The 17,267-nt window shown below is 43.1% G+C and overlaps 1 protein-coding gene across 1 annotated transcript; it reads right to left on the bottom strand.

Annotated features, from left to right (window-relative positions):
- Positions 1-987: 987 nt before the first annotated feature.
- Positions 988-16,895, bottom strand: dbi (diazepam binding inhibitor (GABA receptor modulator, acyl-CoA binding protein)). The gene is made up of 4 exons (XM_085765412.1): positions 16,797-16,895; positions 8,910-9,027; positions 5,042-5,104; positions 988-1,319 (listed from the first exon to the last, which is right to left on the bottom strand). Exons 1-4 carry the CDS (start codon positions 16,809-16,811, stop codon positions 1,246-1,248), a joined length of 270 nt encoding a protein of 89 aa, XP_085621538.1. The 5' UTR covers positions 16,812-16,895; the 3' UTR covers positions 988-1,245.
- Positions 16,896-17,267: the final 372 nt, after the last annotated feature.

A 17,267-nucleotide genomic window follows, 5' to 3' on the forward strand; every position in this document is an offset into this window, starting at 1 on the left:
AATTAAGGAGTTGGATGGACCTTTCTACCACATCTCCTGGTCTACCTACATAAATGATAAAATGTGGACAAGGGACAACTGTGTAAAACATCCTGGCTGGAAAGATGGACGTTACTCGCAAAAAAAAAGAAGAAAAACAAAACAAAACAAATTTCCTTGTTCCTTTCCATGCAGGTGAGACGGCAGTTTGAAGCGCAGTTGGATCAGATGTCGTGTCTTCAGAGCAGACTGGCCGACAGGAGTGATACCAGTGGACTGGACAAGTAGCGTCTCAGCTGTACTGCCTCCTTGGATCAGGGAGCACATGCTCTTCTTGTGGAGGATGTTGTTACGCTGCCATGTAAAGCCCTTTGAGACAAACTGTAAAAACGGCTATACAAATAAAATTGTCTTGCATTGCCTTCTTTCTGCTGCCTTTTGTTGTTCGTTTGTGGGGGTTTTCTATGTTTGATGTCTTGGTGTTTTCATCAAGTGGTTTTTGGTTACACAGGCATTGATGTCTTAGTATCTGTCCCTTCAACTCCACACTAATCTGTTTATCAAAGATTCTGACTGTGTATATAAATAGAAGTGCTTGATGAGCTTGGATAAAACAGGTCTACATCAGTAATAGTAATACAACCAATAATTGTACAGTTTCTTAGCGCAACCCAAACCTGTGAAGAGTTGCTGATATTGTTTGTACTTTTGGCCATGAAAGCAGTGTAGCTGTGAGGATGGGGACATACACTAGGCCAGTAATTTGGTCCAGTGCAACATTCACAGGTGACATAACATTTGACACGCCATTTTGAGCTTTTCACCATACAGTATGTCAAAATTTAGTAGCACTTTTACACCCTTTTTGATAAATGAGGCCCCAGAGATGTTCTATATTTAAGACTCAAGTAATGGAGATGTGGAGTCTTCCTCTGTTGATCAGACTGCTCAAATATGATTCAAATGTATTCAATTAGTGTCCAAAATCAGATGACCCCAAGACAGCAGTTTGAGAGAGATCATTTTATTCTGAAATGAGAGGACCTGGTGTAAAAACAGAAAAAAATATTGTTGTGGGTGGTGGACAAGATTTGACTGTATCTCTACAACAAGCAGTTATCAGGTATTCATGTGTTGAGTGAGGACAAACTCCTCAGGCTGAAAGGCATTTCACAGCATCTGGATGTGGCAGCAGTGGTGCTGGTCTCAATCTGAGCTCCATCCATCCAGCAGTTGGTAGAGGCAGGCAGTTGTCGTCAGATGACACTAGAATCCATACTTCTGCTTCAGTTGATCCACAAGGCTGATATATTCATTCATTGCATCCTCGTTGCTCTTGCCTTTAACAAAAAAGCCAAAATGCATAAATACATGAAGATGAGTGAATAAACTACCACTTCCTGCTGAAAACTGTGTGGTCTTAAAGGGATAGTTCACCCTAGAATGATATTTCGCTCATTATCTACTCACCCTCATGTTGACTAAGGGCTGGAAGAATTTTCAGAGTCCACCGTCCCTTCTCTGAGTTACAGGGGGTCTTGGCGTAGCAGTGCATTTCAATGCAACGGTTGCAAAGGGACACCAGAGCTCTTCGTAAAAAAACACACACAAAAAAACATCCAAATACCTCCATGATGCTCGTATGTAATGTCCGTCTTGTGCTGAAGCCCCAAATTGCGTAATTGTCCCGAAAAAAATTAAATAAGTCCACATTCCAAGCATGTTTGTAGCATTAGCTCCTAGTGTCTGTTGTCCGGTTCCGCTGCCAGCGCGCATGCGCAAGGTTCGCACTGAGACCGACTCGCTTCCTTGTTTACCCCGGCGAAGGACTAGAAGCAGTCCGTAATAGCCTGCCTTGCACCGGGACAACACTTTTTCGTGCAATTTTGGCCTCTTAAAACATATTTTAGCCATGGCTGAAGATTTTGATGTCGAGGACGAGCTGCATTTCTTTGCTGAGCCGTATTTGTACGAGCCAGAACCTTGCGCATGCGCGCTGGCAGCGGAAGAACAGACACTAGGAGCTAATGCTACAAACATGCTTGGAATGTGGACTTATTTAATTTTTTTCGGGACAATTACGCAATTTGGGGCTTCAGCACAAGACGGACATTACATATGAGCATCATGGAGGTATTTGGATGTTTTTTTGTGTGTGTTTTTTTACGAAGAGCTCTGGTGTCCCTTTGCAACCGTTGCATTGAAATGCACTGCTACGCCAAGACCCCCTGTAACTCAGAGAAGGGACGGTGGACTCTGAAAATTCTTCCAGCCCTTAGTCAACATGAGGATGAGTAGATAATGAGCGAAATATCATTCTAGGGTGAACTATCCCTTTAAAGGGATAGTAGCATTTTTTTTAAAGTGGGGTTGTATGATCTACAAATAGCCCCTAAGTACTTTAATTGCAGTAGAAGACTCTCTGCACTCCTCCCGTTAGCAACGCCAGCCCATAACCTTGCCCAGAGATTTACAACATACATTGTTGTGAATGGACCCAAAGAAACGGCCTATTTTCGTGGCCTAAAAGAGGTTTAAACTGAAAAAAAAATACACAGTTCCATTGTTCGCTATAATATCATTTTTTCCAGCCCCTCAAAGTGCAGGAAAAACGCAGTTTTTATTTGGAGCTAACCAACTGCTGATCGGCGGGCGCTAACCCTGGGCGGAGGGATACATGAGTTGGTTAGGTCCAAATAAAAACTGCGTTTTTCCTGCACTTTGAAGGGCTGGAAAAAATTATATTATTGCGAACAATGGAACTGTGTATTTTTTTTCCACGTAAAACCTCTTTTAGGCTGCGAAAATAGGCTGTTTCTTTGGGTCCATTCACAACAATGTATGTTGTAAATCTCTGGGCAGGGCTATGGGCTGGCGTTGCTAACGGTAGGAGTGCAGAGAGTCTTCTACTGCAATTAAAGTACTTAGGGGCTATTTGTAGATCATACAACCCCACTTTAAAAAATGCTACTATTCCTTTAAGGACTCAGTCTGCTGGTGATTGCCAGTGAAGCTTTATTGCTGGTTCAATGTTGGCTTTGGACCTTATCTCTGATCTGGGACTAAAAATAGACTGAGGCCGATTCTGTAAAGAGAATAAACATATTCAACATTGTCCCTGGTTAATCACAACATAAGCTGTTTCAATGAGTTTCCATCACAGTCTCTACTGATTATAATTACACTATTCTCAACAGAGCACAACATGGAAGCTGGACAGTAAATGAGACCTGCATGGCCAGGACATTGTGCAGGTCAAAACATTCAGGTACCTTGGAGTCTATGTCGACAGCGACTTGAGCTGGGGCACACAGGTGGCCAATGTCTGTGCCAGAATTCACCAACGTCTCCATTTCTTACGTAGGCTCAGAGTATTTGGAGTTTGCAAAAATATTATATAAATTTTTTATAGAGCAGCAATTGAGTCAGTACTCCGCTATGGTATCACCAGCTGGTTTGGTAATTTAACTGTTAAATCTAGAGCTGAAATCTCAAGCCTTGTCAAAACTGCTGGCAAGATTATGGGAATAACACCCCCCCTTAAAGCAGAAGTAAGCGGAATGTTTGTGTTAATATAAGTCTTAAATAGTTCTATCTTCCAACAGCAATCACTTATATAGAGTGTTTGGTCTGAAACACGGGTCTGTCAGTCACTCTGCTCTGCTGTAAGCCCAGGAGAAAACTTTCCTTGTATCCTACAACCTTTATCCAATGAGGAGAGAGAACGGCATAAAGGGGCGGTCCTCTCTGTGTGTGCAGCCAAGGGATGCGCGTGAATGTGGTGACGTAGGGACGAGGGCGGGGACTGCTAACTCCATCGGGTGACAGGAAGTTAGCCAAAACCACCGGATCGCTTACTTCTGCTTTAATTCACAGGACCTTTTTGAGCAGGCGACGATCAGACAGGCAAATGCCATTTTAACAGATAGTTCTCATGTGCTGAACAGTGAATATACTCTCCTGAACTCTGGAAAGAGATATAGGCTTCCTTTGTGCAGCCACAATCGATACAAACATTCCTTTGTGCCTGTATCAACCAAGCTTCTCAACAGCAGGAAATGATTGTGATGTTTCTGTATATGTATACGAACATAGGCTATGTGTATATGGAAATGAATGTATTATGACTCAAACTATGGACATATGTGAATGAATGGATTAATGTATGTTTGAGGTTATGTGATGCTGATATTAATGAATATTTATGATTCCAGATAGTGTAGCGGTGTGGATGCATGTGAATGCTGGCCTGAGTGGACGTTCACATCAGTTTGCCGTATGTGCAGGATTGTCCAGTGTGGTCTGTTTTTTACTCCACCAGTCTTTTAACCTGATGTGCTTTTTGCACTGTATGTGTTTTTTTTATGATGCAACGTGTTCCCTGTCTCCGCGACAAATTTCTCCCTGGTGGAGACCAATACAATTAACCTAATTGTCATCCCGGGGGAGAAAACAAGCCCATTAAAGCAGAAGTAAGCGATCCGGTGGTTTTGGCTAACTTCTTGTCAGCAGATGGAGTTAGCAGTCCCTGCCCTCGTCCCTACGTCACCACACTCACGCGCATCCCTTGGCTGCACACACAGAGAGGACCGCCCCTTTATGCCGTTCTCTCTCCTCATTGGATAAAGACCTAACAAATAATTGAAACACAGTAAAGAAATAATATTCACATACCTTGTGCAAGGTAGAGAAATAACAAAAGAAAAAAGAAAAGAAAAGAGATGAAGATAAGGGAAGATGATGATAGTAAAAATAATAGTAGTAGTAATGATAACAACACTAAATGGAAAAAGGTGAGAAAAGAAGAAAACAAGAAAAAAAAACTGATAGGACGTGAGAAACGTGAAAAACGTGAGGCACTAGGGAAGGCAAAATTGAAAAGTCAAACCAATTTTTGTTGTTCTGTTAATTTTAACAGTAGTTTCTTTTTGAATATTGCCAAGGAGGAAGAGCTGGTGACCCCTGAACTAGAGATTAGTACAGTGAAACTAAAATACAATAAGATGACATACTGGAAACTTTGTTTAAAATATTTCCAACATCCACAGGGCTAAGTGTGTACCTTTCTGCTTCTCCCAGGCATCCCACTTGGCTTTCCCAGTGAAGTCAAACATCCCAGGACGAGCTTCAGAGAGAAGAGTGATAAGACAAGTTAGCAGACACCATCGCAATGATCAAGCCACTTGTTAAAGTGAGAGGTGTGGTTATTTTACATGGGGTAATGTGAGGTAGTCATGCACAGTCATGTGCTCCAGTAACTGCAGTAGATTCAGATCAGTGTCTGTTATCTGCAAATTGGATCACAAAGAGCTCTTCACTTTGTTTTCACAGGACAATTAAATTAAATGCTGAAAATATTATACATTAATACCCACACGAACCTGGGTATTTTTGAAACCGTGTGTTTCTCTACACGGTTTGTTCTTTCATCCACATGTAACCGCAGTTGTGGCTCCTGAAACCGGAGTTTTTTGTAACCGGAGTCCAGGGTGAACTTTTTCGAAAACTCCGGTTTCAGCTTCATGTGTGGACAGGAAAACCGGACATTTTTCATAAATCCCCGCCCCCCCTAGTTACTGTTGCTAGCACGTCAAGCTTCTCGACGCTGACCTATGGATCATCATGCACTGACCGCTCAGACACATATGAGTGGACTATTATGGCTACTGTGAATATCAATAATCACTAAACATGCGGACACTAATACAAAATCGCGTGGTCACCATATGTAAACATAATGTTGATATGGCGAAAATAGGCTTTTATCAAATTGTAAATTGCGGTCACTTCCCCACTGTTTTGCTTCCTCCCGTCCTTACATTTGTTTTCAATGAAGCCTTTCAGAATCAATCAGTGGATCGATGGATTATCGTTACGATGTGTCTATTTGTGTATTTTCGTATCTGTCATAAACAAGAGATTATGGGCGGGGTGTGTTAGTAGCGCGGACTCGCGGTGCCGGTCAGTTTGAGCCTCCACTCTCTTTATACAAGTTACAGCTGCTTTCCTGTTAGGAGTGATATCGCCACCTACTGCTTTGGAATGCACATGACATTGTTTGAGACGGATTTGCGGTCTCATGTGGACAGAGTTATTTTTTATCACACCGGTGGTGTAGACGCAAATTTTTTTTTAACCGGGGTCCATAAAAGTTTGGTTTCAAAAATACCCGTGTTCGTGTGGACTAGGCCTAAGAGAGCCCACTGAAATATCAGATATTCTAGCGACCACATTTTGAAAATACACAAGTCAAAACTCCCAGTTTCCTCAGACTGCTCTCTGAAGCCACGCCTTCACCTTTCTGCGGATGTGGGTGAAGACTCTGGTCGCGCAAGCGGGAGGAGGGAGAGAGACGGCAGCTTATTTGGGCGTAGGCAGAACTAGACATGAAGGCATTAGATTGTTTTTTCCTTTTTGGAGCGAAAAGCATGGATTGGCCGGAGTTGTGTTATGCCCTCTACACACTGTGCGATTTTAGCAGTCTTGCATGACACACTATGCGACGTGGAATTTACAATCTTTGCTACGACGTCAAGTTTGACGTGTGCAGACTGTACGATGATCGTTCTACTGAATCGCAGGTCGCCCGCTCCCCCCTCCCCCCCCCCCTCCCTCTCTCCCTCTCTCCCTCTTCACACACAGACACAAGTCACCGGCACCAGTGGAGCAGTAGGCTACCGCCAGTTGTCCGTTATTTAAAAATGAAATCACGGCCTGTATTGGCAGAGAACATCACAGCAGTACCGTCACGTAATAAGAGCACATCTAAACGAGGACGAAGTCACCTCTCCCGGCGTAAACACGTCAATATTCTCCGGTAGGCGACCGCTTCTCATCATAGTCCGCACATGGGTTTTTTTTTTTTTTCACACACAACTTTTCTGATGGCTGTATGAGTCTGTCCATGTTCCTCCTCTTTCTGTGACAGTAAAAAGGAACATACACCTCTCCAGTCATGACAAGATAAACTATTCGTTTTTTAATTTAATGACTATTTACTCGAAAATCAGTGCTCGTCCCTGTCACCTGCGCCACTGATAGACGTCCATCAGCTGATTAGTAGACGTAGGTCGTAGCAGTTTTCTGACACTGTCAGAATTTAATCGCAGGTCATCTTTGGTCGCAAGACGCTGACAACGGCCGTCGTAGAACCTGTCTCACTGTGCGACGTAAGACGGCCGATTTAGAGCTACGACCAAAGATTTCGCCACGATTCTCCTACGATCGGCCGTCTTTCGTCTGCGACGGCCAAAATCGCACAGTGTGTACAGGGCATTAGTCCTGCAGCTGCCACAGAGGTCTGATTTTTTTCTGAATACATAATGTATTGACTACTCTTTTTATGTGAATTTCTTTGATTGTTTTCCAACATAAATAATATAAAAATGTAATCCTATTAGATACCCTTTCTCTTTTTTTTTGCCGATTGACACACACCAATAATCTGTGTAACCAAAAATAGACCGAAACCGAAATTTAGATCCTCTAACCGCAGTAATCTTACGAATGTCAGTTATTACCCTTACCCTTAGTAATACACTTTCGTGGTCTGAACATATCAATCAAATTGTCGCTAAGATGGATAGAAGCATCGCTGCTGTTAGGAAATGTGCTACATATTTAACACCTGCAATTCGCAGACAGGTAGTACAAACATTGGTGTTGTGTCATCTGGATTATTGTTCAGTTATTTGGGCTTCTATCTGCACCCAAATCTGAGTTTACAAAATTACAAACTGCTCAAAATAGGGCAGTTTGTAACTAACCCTAACGCTTACTCTTGATTGTTCTTATAGATCGAGTGTGGACCGTATGCATTCTTGTCTTGGATGGCTGAAAGTTATTCATAAATTATCCAGCAGTTTATTGTTATTTATTTGAAACATTATTCATAATAAGTATCCTACAGATCTTTTTAATCAGATTGGTTATAAGGGTGATGTTCACCACTACAGTACCAGAGCTTCAACTCAAGGTCTACTTGCATTACCACGACCAAGAACTAATTCAATGAAAAGCACTGTTGTATATAAAGGCATTTCGTTATGGAATACTCTTCATTTAAATATTAGGACTATTCCCAGTAAAAAAGCATTTAAGAAACATGTAAAGTCACTTTTTAGACTTAAGAGTTCATCTTTCATGTTATCATTTTGAGAACTTCCTCTTTCTTTCCCTTTTTTCTTTCTTTTTATTGTAACTGGATCTGTGTATTGTTATTTTATTTTATTATTTTGAGAACTATCTTTTTCTTTTCCTTTTTCCTTTCTTTTTATTGTAACTGGATCTGTGTATGTTTTGTAACTGGATCTGTGTATTATTATTTTATTTTGAACTTTTGAAAAGGACCCCAGGAAGACTAGCCTGGCGTTTGTGCGTCGGCTAATGGGGATCCTCAATAAACAATAAACAAACAATAAACAATAAACAATTACTTTCCCTGTGCCGCCCACTTGGGGAAAGAAAAAAAAAAAAAAAACTATGCTGTGTAAGTCAAGCGACTCTGCCTTCCCTCAAAGCGAAGCGAAGCTGATGCTGCTGACATGGAGGAGACGAGCACAAACACCGAGCCAATCAATCAACTCGAACAGCTTGTAGTACACAGACCTTGGTTATTACAGTTTTGAAAATCCTGTTTTATTTAGTTTTTCAGTTTGCTTTTTTAATTTCAGTTAAGTTTTAGTTAAACAAGGGATTAAGCAGTTTTAGTTCAGGTTATAGTTGAGGAATGAACTAGTTTTAGTTTAGTTTTTATTGAGTTTTTCAGAGGAAAGCATTGATTTGCAGAGTCCTGTATTTGCTGCCACTCTCTGAAAGCAGCTTGTCATCTCCAGAAGTCATCTATGCATTGTGAACACACTACATACTAAATTGAATGGAACATTAGTAGGTGGTTATGAGCATGAGCAGTGCAGAGAGTGCTGTCTCACCGGTGTTGACGTCACCTACGGTGGCCTGTTTGAACAGGGCGTAGACCTGCAGCATCTCCTCATCAGCTGGCTTTGCCTTCAGCTGCTTCACATCAGCTGCTGCTGCATCAAATTTAGCCTGGAGAGAGGGGGACAACCATTTCATTAACACTTCAAACAGAGGGCTGGAGGTCAGGGCCACATACTATCCAATAACTTGGACTTATGGTCCCTGGAACTGAGTTCAGTCCTAGCTCTTTTCCTGTTCACAAGGTATACAGTGAAATTGTACATTCACATTTCTCTGTTGCTGAATTACACATAGGGAGCTGAATCACATAGCAGGGTTTCCTGCAGACCTTATTTGGCCAGACGCCCCGCCCGGCCTGAAATCTATAGCGCCCGGGCTAGAATGACCGGCAAAAAAAAAAGAGGGAAAAAAAATGATGCGGCCAGCGAGAGAAAAACATCTGGCCCGCGACGATTCACTGGAACTGACGCACCTCTTTATAGTATGAAACTAAGTGAACAACAGATAAGGTCTGCACTGCTCTACTTTATTTTGATCTCACCCCGCTCTGTACGTCGACCTACGCTTGTGTAAAGAGTGCGTGGACTGGAGCCGTACCGAGCGATGGGGGGGTGAACTCACAGTCTCTCAGGTGGCTCCTCTTGAGGTGAAGGGTTGTACAGATGCTGCTCACAGCTGTATTTGTGGACATTCTGCAGGTGGGTTTAAAAATCTGCACAAATGGTATTGATGTTACTGTATGTCAAGGTTGCTCCTTTCCTGCTGTGTGTCTCTAGCCAATAATTTATTTTTGCCATTGTGAATATCAGAATATATTCCACGGAAAACTACTGCTCCCTTCTTATTGTATTCCTTTATGTTAAGCCTCTACTTGGGTGCTCTAAATTAAAATGCTAGGATGCTTTTATTTTATCTAAACAGCAGTGGCTGTTTTTCAAGAGCAATTTTTCTTGTTTCACCCTTTGAGACTCCCGTGCCTAAATTATGACTTCTAGAAACGGTTTTCTTCAATTTTATCAACAATGATAACAATGATAGCAGCAACATTATCTGTACAAAAATCAACTTTTACTGGCATGATGGAGAAAAAAAAGCTGGGAGTGAAATTAAACAGCGACATCTGCTTGTCAAGAAAAATGCCATAAAATGAATGCAACAGGTTGGCCTAAATGCTACTCATTAAGGAATTAACCAAAACTTAAAGGGGACCTATTATGCTTTTCCAGCTTTTCAGACTTTTATATATGTTTAAAATGTTGGATAATGGTTCTAGAGGCCGTGGAAGTGTCATATCCTGAGGTTAATGCATTTGGAGGTAAACCCTGCTAGATAATTGGGATTTCTCTGCACACCTGTTACACTCGGTTGCGCTGAGTTTTTTTTGACATGAGCTCGCGTCTACGTCATGGCGTGCCGGACTCCCCTACATGGTCATGCCGAGGTCTCTGCTCCAGCCGGCCCCGCCTCCTCCCATGCTGCTCTGTTGTGCCTGGTGTCACAGCGGAGAGCGGAGCGGACTACTTCCTGCTTCTTCCCTGCATGTTTTAGCGCTGTAGCATCACTTTACTAAGTTTTATTTAGAAGTTTACGCCGACGTTTCATGTAAGTGAAGCTGTACCTGTGTGAGAAGCGACGTACCGCCGGGGCGACGTTGTTCGCCGGACCGACGTAACGCTGGACCGCCGGAGCACCGGAGCTCTGGAGCTGCAGCAGCTCCTCACACAGGCAGAGCCCGTCTGCAGGCCTCCTTGGCCGGGCAGGCGTCCGTGCTCATCGCGGTAGAGAAAACCATCGCTAATAAACATACCCGCAGGTTTTTTAGACGTTTACCGCCGTGTGGTTAGTCTATTTAGCAGAATGTTGGTCTCATTGATGAAATCTTGTGGCAGTTGAATTAGTTTGAATGAAAAGTGAAGCTGTGAGAAGGAGGAGGAGAGGAGCAGTGCTGCTGTAGTCTATGTGCACAAATCACCTCATTTACATCAATAAATAACTGTTTTACAATGAACTGACCAGTCTGCATATATTTTTAATAGGGCTGTCAGAGTTAACGCATTAATCGCGATGAGATTAATTTAAAAAATTAACGCGATTAAATTTTTTAATCGCGGTTAATCGCGGCCCATTTTGTCCTCTGTCTGCTGGACTGGAGGACTGGAGTGTGGGACCTCCAGTCCAGTAGGTGGCGGTAAGGCACCTTCAAGTTGGTTGCTACACAAATATACACAGTCTAACATATATCCACAGCTCCATCCATTGATTTTTTGAAGGCTTTGTTGTCAACAAATGCACATGGCCAGGCAGAGCAAAGTAAAGGGCAATTTCCACTGGATGCAATTCGTTTCAATTCTGTGTGAGTTTCATGCATCATGTGTTATGATTAGGTAGGCCTACTAGGTCTGGTCTAAAAGTTGTTTGTCTAGAGATTATAACACTTTGGAGTGTTGAAAGTCCAAAGCGCCATATATAATATTTTTAATAGAGATTAATCACGAGTTAACTATGGAAAAAATGCGATTAATCGCGATTAGAAAAATTAATCGTTTGACAGCCCTAATTTTTAATTTATTTTTAGGCCCGAGCGGCGAGTAGCACTCGCCCGAGGGGCTATTGAAATCGCGCTGTTTATTATTATTATTATTATTATTATTCTTCTCCGCCTTCAAACCCCAATTTCGCCCCTTTCCCCAACTCGAAAATGCGTGAACTTTTTGCCGGACGTCCGGCTTCTTCCGAAATTCGATATTTTGTGCTGCTCGCGCATGTCCGACGCGAAATGCCGAAATAGCGCCCCCTACAAATTTTAAAAAGTCCCATAGACAATTTCGCTTACTTTGGCGTAGACCAACAAAATTCGGTACACATATGTACCATACCCAGATATACAAAAAAGCCTCTTAATGTCATGGTGAAATGTCAACAGGAAGTCGGCCATTTTGAATTGGTCGTTTTTGGCGCCAAATTAACTCGTCCAAAACGGTTCGCCCGACACGCTCCAAATTTGATAGACAACATCTTCAGACCTAGCTGAGTACAGCATGTGCTCCGTAGGTCAATACGTCAAAGGGCGTGGCTTCCAATGGGCGCCAAACATAGGCTCGATCGCCACCAACATTCGGTTGGCTGTCACGCCCACATGCTTTATCCTATCAACTTCAAACTTGAAGGAAATTATGGGGGTGAGTCACTGATTCGCCCGATATATCAATATCTCACTTTACTCAAAGCGCCCCCCGGTGGTAACAGGAAGTGACCATTTTTTACATTAAAATCTTTAACTCCTCCCACTAATTTCGCCCGATCTACTTCAAATTGCCTACAGGTTATCGAGATGCCATGCTGATCCAACCTTGTGCTCCATAGGTCTCTACGTCAAAGGGCGTGGCTTCTGCGGCCTTGCCAATTTTTGGCGACTTCATGTTTCCTCGCCATTTCACCTTCTAACAGCTCTAACGCCCACATACTTCATCCTATCAGCTTCAAACTTGCTGAAGATGATGATGGCTCCACCCTGAACGTTCCACTGAATGGCACGCCCACTTTACTCAATGCGCCCCCCGGTGGTAACAGGAAGTGACCTGGTTTACACTTAACTTGTCCGATCGACTTCAAATTTTTCATATTTGATGAGCCACTGCCCCTAAACACACCTACCCACATCTGGGTTCATACAAATGCGCCCCCTGGTGGTAACAGGAAGTGACCTGTTTTACATTTACATTGTCCGATTAACTTCAAACCTGACATGTGTGATCCTGGTCAGCCCCTGATCACACCTACCCACATCTGGATTCATACAAATGCGCCCCCTGGTGGTAACAGGAAGTGACCTGTTTTACATTTACATTGTCCGATTCACATCAAACGTCAGGGGCTTGATCCCGGTCAGCTCCTGAACGCCGCTACCCGCTTCTGGCTTCGTAGCGCCATCTAGTGGACGAACCGCACGTTGCGTTTTTCCGCTCCCGCAGCGCTTTTTCGCCAATCTCGCTTCGCGCCACGGCCCCCGCACGCCTCAGGCCCCCGCGGTCGCATGGGTCGAGCGAGGGCCGATCATCGCCGCTTGCGGCTTTAATATATATTTATTTTTGCATTTTTATATTACATGTTACATGGTTACAGTAGCCTACATGGCAAAGACTACTCCATACCATCTTTGGTTAGGGTGAGACTAGGTCATGGGCACATTTCATTACACAATGTAGACTGGTCAGATGCATACTGGAGATCTGGCAATTTGCCTACTGCAGATTTAGCTTTTGTTTGCATACTACATTTTGGCCAAATCAGTATAGGTACTAGTAGTAGACATCGTCATGGTAACGCAATGCTGAGGGAGTGGTTAATTTGCATTTAAAGGGAGGGGCCACTGAAACAGACCGTTTTGCAGAGCCCTGTTTTTGAGAATGCTGTGATGTTTGATCTTTGGGGTATTTTGACTGAAGCACGTCACAGACATGTCTTTAAGACACCCAGGAACTATTTTAGTTGGTGCAAAAAGGAGCATAATAGGTCCCCTTTAATAGAACCAAAAGTGTGCCAAGGGTTCCCAAACTTATTAGGCCATGAACCCAAAAATAAACATTGAATGACGATAGCATATAGTTCGTGTTTTCCATCATCACACCAACTGTTATCCTGTTTGTGGGTTTGTTGTTAAGGAACTTCTCTCATATTTTGAGAGCCAGAAATAATTGATTAAGCAACTTCTCTTTAATTTTGAGGGCAAAAATAACAATTGAACAATCTAATTAATTAAGCAATTAATCAAATTAATTAATTTATCCTTTTTTTTTTTGCCGAGAACGGTTCTCGGCAACCGTTTTCGGGTTGAACCCCCCCCCCACTCACCTCCCCCCCTGGCCAAAGTTTTTTCCTGCAGGAAACCCTGTGTAGAGTGACTGTGATACTGACCTCTGCTCTTAAAGGAGAACTCCGGTCAGTTTTGACCCCTAAATCGTTGTCCTGATGGTCACCCGGTGTTGGAGGAGCAAAAAACGCAACTAAAATTGATGCACGCAAACCGGAGTTACACCATGGCTAGACGGCGCTAGCGATAGCCACAACACTAAAGTATGGGGGCAATTTTTTCAACCACAACAAACACCCAAAAAACAATCAAATATCTATGGTACATGACTCGAATCCTTATGACACACCACTGAACTCATAAACTGTACAGTATAAACCGGTATAAACAGTGTAAACTTTGTGTTTTTGCACGTAGCCACTGACCTCAGACAGCCGAACTCTGGAGCATCCTGGGAAGACATTACTATTCGATCGCAGAGCGCCTTCTCCCCGCCACAAAAACAAACACTTTTTCCTTGTTGTGATGATTTCTTAACTAAAATAAACGGTGGAGCAGTGCAGTGGTAATATCCAAAATATCTCTGACCGTTTATTTTTGTAAAGAAATCATCACAACAAGGAAAAAGTGTTTGTTTATGTGGCGGGGAGAGCAGGCGTTCTGCGATCGAATAGTAATGTCTTCCCAGGATGCTCCAGAGTTCGGCTATCTGAGGTGAGTGGCTACATGCAATACTGTACAGTTTATGAGTTCAGTGGTGTGTCATAAGGATTCGAGTCATGTACCATAGATATTTGATGCTATCGCTACAACGGCTTGCCATGGTGTAACTCCGGTTTGCCTGCGTCAATTTTAGTCGCGTTTTTTGCTCCCCCCAACACCAGGTGACCATCAGGACAACGATTTAGGGGTCAAAAATGGCCGGAGTTCTCCTTTAAAGGTATATTGTGTAGGAATTCCTCCCATCTAGTGTTGTGGTTGTATATCACAAGCAACTCAATCGTATTTTTCATGCTGCATTCACGTGAAATTGGGCAGACGGCAGACGGACGACAGGCGCTGCACGTAACGGCATAAACAAGCCTCTATGTAAACAAGTGGTCCGTCAGCACGAGGCAAAACAATACACGTGACAATATGTTGTCATGGCGATGTCGTATTGTTTACCTGACCCACGTTTTACCGGCTTTCTCTCCACTTCTGTGACTAAAATGACATCTGGTTTGTTACCGACGGCCGTCTGCCCGACTGCAGGTGAATGCAGCATCAGTGTAACGCTCCATTCCTCCTCACTGCGTTACCGCGGTGACTTTTCACAGACGCCACCTCGACCTGAGACGACAGCTCCGGTGTCTCCGCTGAGTTTCCGTGGTTTCGTCACGCTGACACTGAACGTAAAAACATGGAGACACCACATTAGGGATGGGTACCGAAATTCGGTACTTTTTTGGTACCGACCGAATTCCCACCAAAGTACCGAGTATCGATTCACATAAAGTCAATCGGTACCACATTTCGGTACCTGAACACACCTTCGTCGTGCGTCAGCAAAGAATGCAGTCTGCATGAGCCCCGCACACTCGCGCCCGCCCCCCTTCTCTCTCTCTCTGAAATGAGACGCGGAGAAGCGGTAGCGCCAGCCCGTCGTTTTAAATCACTACGTGAAAAACAGCCGTCCGTCATTTAACAATGACGAACGGACTGTTGTGACAATCCGTACCGAAGCGGTCCGTCATGTCCTCGTCACGTAATGAGAGCACATGTAAACGAGGATGAAGTCTCCCCCTCTCCTCTCGTCAAAACGTGAAGTCCACATGTTGCAGAGTTTGCACTGCAGTTTCAGTTTTTTTTTATTTCACAAAGTTTCACACAGAGCTTTCTGATGGCTGTAGGAGTCTCTCCATGTTTCTCCTTTTCCCACAGTAAAAACGGACATTTTTTCAGACAAGACTATATTCTCAAACCTTTTTTTTTTCTTTTTTTTTTTTAATTGAATGACTATTTCATTATATTAAAATCATTGCCCATCCCTAAAACATAAAATACTCTTAAAGGCTGAGGAGTTGTGATGCTGTTAGGAGGTAAATATTAACATTTTAGACATTTTTATTTTTAAACATTTTTTAATTACCACACACACAAAAAGTACCGAAAACAGGTACCGATTGGTACCGGTATCGGTTCCCAGGTACCGAGTATCGATTCAAATGCTAAAGGTACCCATCCCTACACCACATGGCAGCCAGCACCGAGCTTACCCGCTCCATGTAGATATGAATGATATGAACGGTTAACTCAGAGCTGAAAGGAACACTTCACTTTGTTGATGGGGGGATTACTGATGAATGAAAAACAGACTTTTAAACCAAATAATCGATTTTCGTGAATAAACAGGAGAAGTTACAATGTCCCTTTAAGTGAAATACGTATCTATGAAAGCAATATTTGATTTTTGCTAATAAAAAGACAAATAATTTACATACTGGGGCTTTAAGACACTACATGACCACACGAAGATTCGACATGCAACTGGAACGTGAAGGAGGAGCAAAGATCAGGTTGCTACATCACTGATGAGGGTTTCCCCAGCAACAGGCAGGACTGTAGGTGAAAGGTCTAGGATTAAAGTCCGCCTCATGAACACCTCTGGGTTTATCAGCTGCATTGTTATTGGACTTTCACAGTGCAGATCTTTTAGATTTTTAACTATTTTAAGCATTTATTTACTCAGACTGTGTAATACAGGAAGACTCGCCACTCAGACAGTCCACAGAAAGGGATGTGAGTTCTAAGGACTGTTACTGTACTTTGCTCACACGCGTCGTGGAATGAGTGTGTGACAAGAGTGACCACACACACACACACACGAGTGTGTGACAAGAGTGACCACGAAGAAACAACACTCCACTGTCGGGCTATCATGTGCTCATGTTAGCTCGAGACTCTCGGATCTCCTTCCCAGTAGTTAACAAAACCTAAATAAAATTATATAGGCTATTATTATTGCTACTGCCACAAGACACAACCCACCATGAACCTGTATGTCACAGCATCAATCCGTACTCACCTGGAGATCAGACATGTTAAGATTCAAGTACCACACCGCACAGCAAGCTCCGTTAATCAGCAAGAAGAACCCGCAGCAGAGGTTGAGGAGGCGAAGTCCGTTTCATTCTACTACCGGTCCCTCCCCAACGCCCTGCGCCATGACCACGCCCCGCTCAAAGCTATTGGTGCTATCTCGATAGTTCACCTAATATAACGGTCAGTCATTGGGTGGTATAAGCATTGTAACCAATCGAAAAGCAAGAAAATAGGCATAGCGGTCTGGGGCCGTTGACTGCTGTTTTGGTAAGGAAACGGATCCAGGGTGAGAGAGACAGGCCTTTCCGTCAAAATAAAAGCATAGCTAATAAAATGCGGTGGAATTCTTTAATTTAAGGAATATAATTTACAAGAAAGTCCCAGAGCCCCTAAGTTAACATTTTGCTTCTATTGTATTACAAGTTAATGTCTATTTTACAAGTTTTATGTTGGT

The sequence above is a fragment of the Trachurus japonicus genome, chromosome 21 (genome assembly GCF_045865225.1).
Source record: "Trachurus japonicus isolate A0001 chromosome 21, Traja_1.0".
NCBI classification, from domain to species: Eukaryota; Metazoa; Chordata; class Actinopteri; order Carangiformes; family Carangidae; genus Trachurus; species Trachurus japonicus.

Excerpts from the sequence above, each read along its gene's own strand:
- dbi (XM_085765412.1), bottom strand. Across the intron at positions 5,105-8,909 it reads CGTAGGTGACGTCAACACCG|CTCGTCCTGGGATGTTTGAC; the intron begins GTGAGACAGCAC and ends TTCTCTCTGAAG. Across the intron at positions 1,320-5,041 it reads TGCCTGGGAGAAGCAGAAAG|GCAAGAGCAACGAGGATGCA; the intron begins GTACACACTTAG and ends TTTTTGTTAAAG.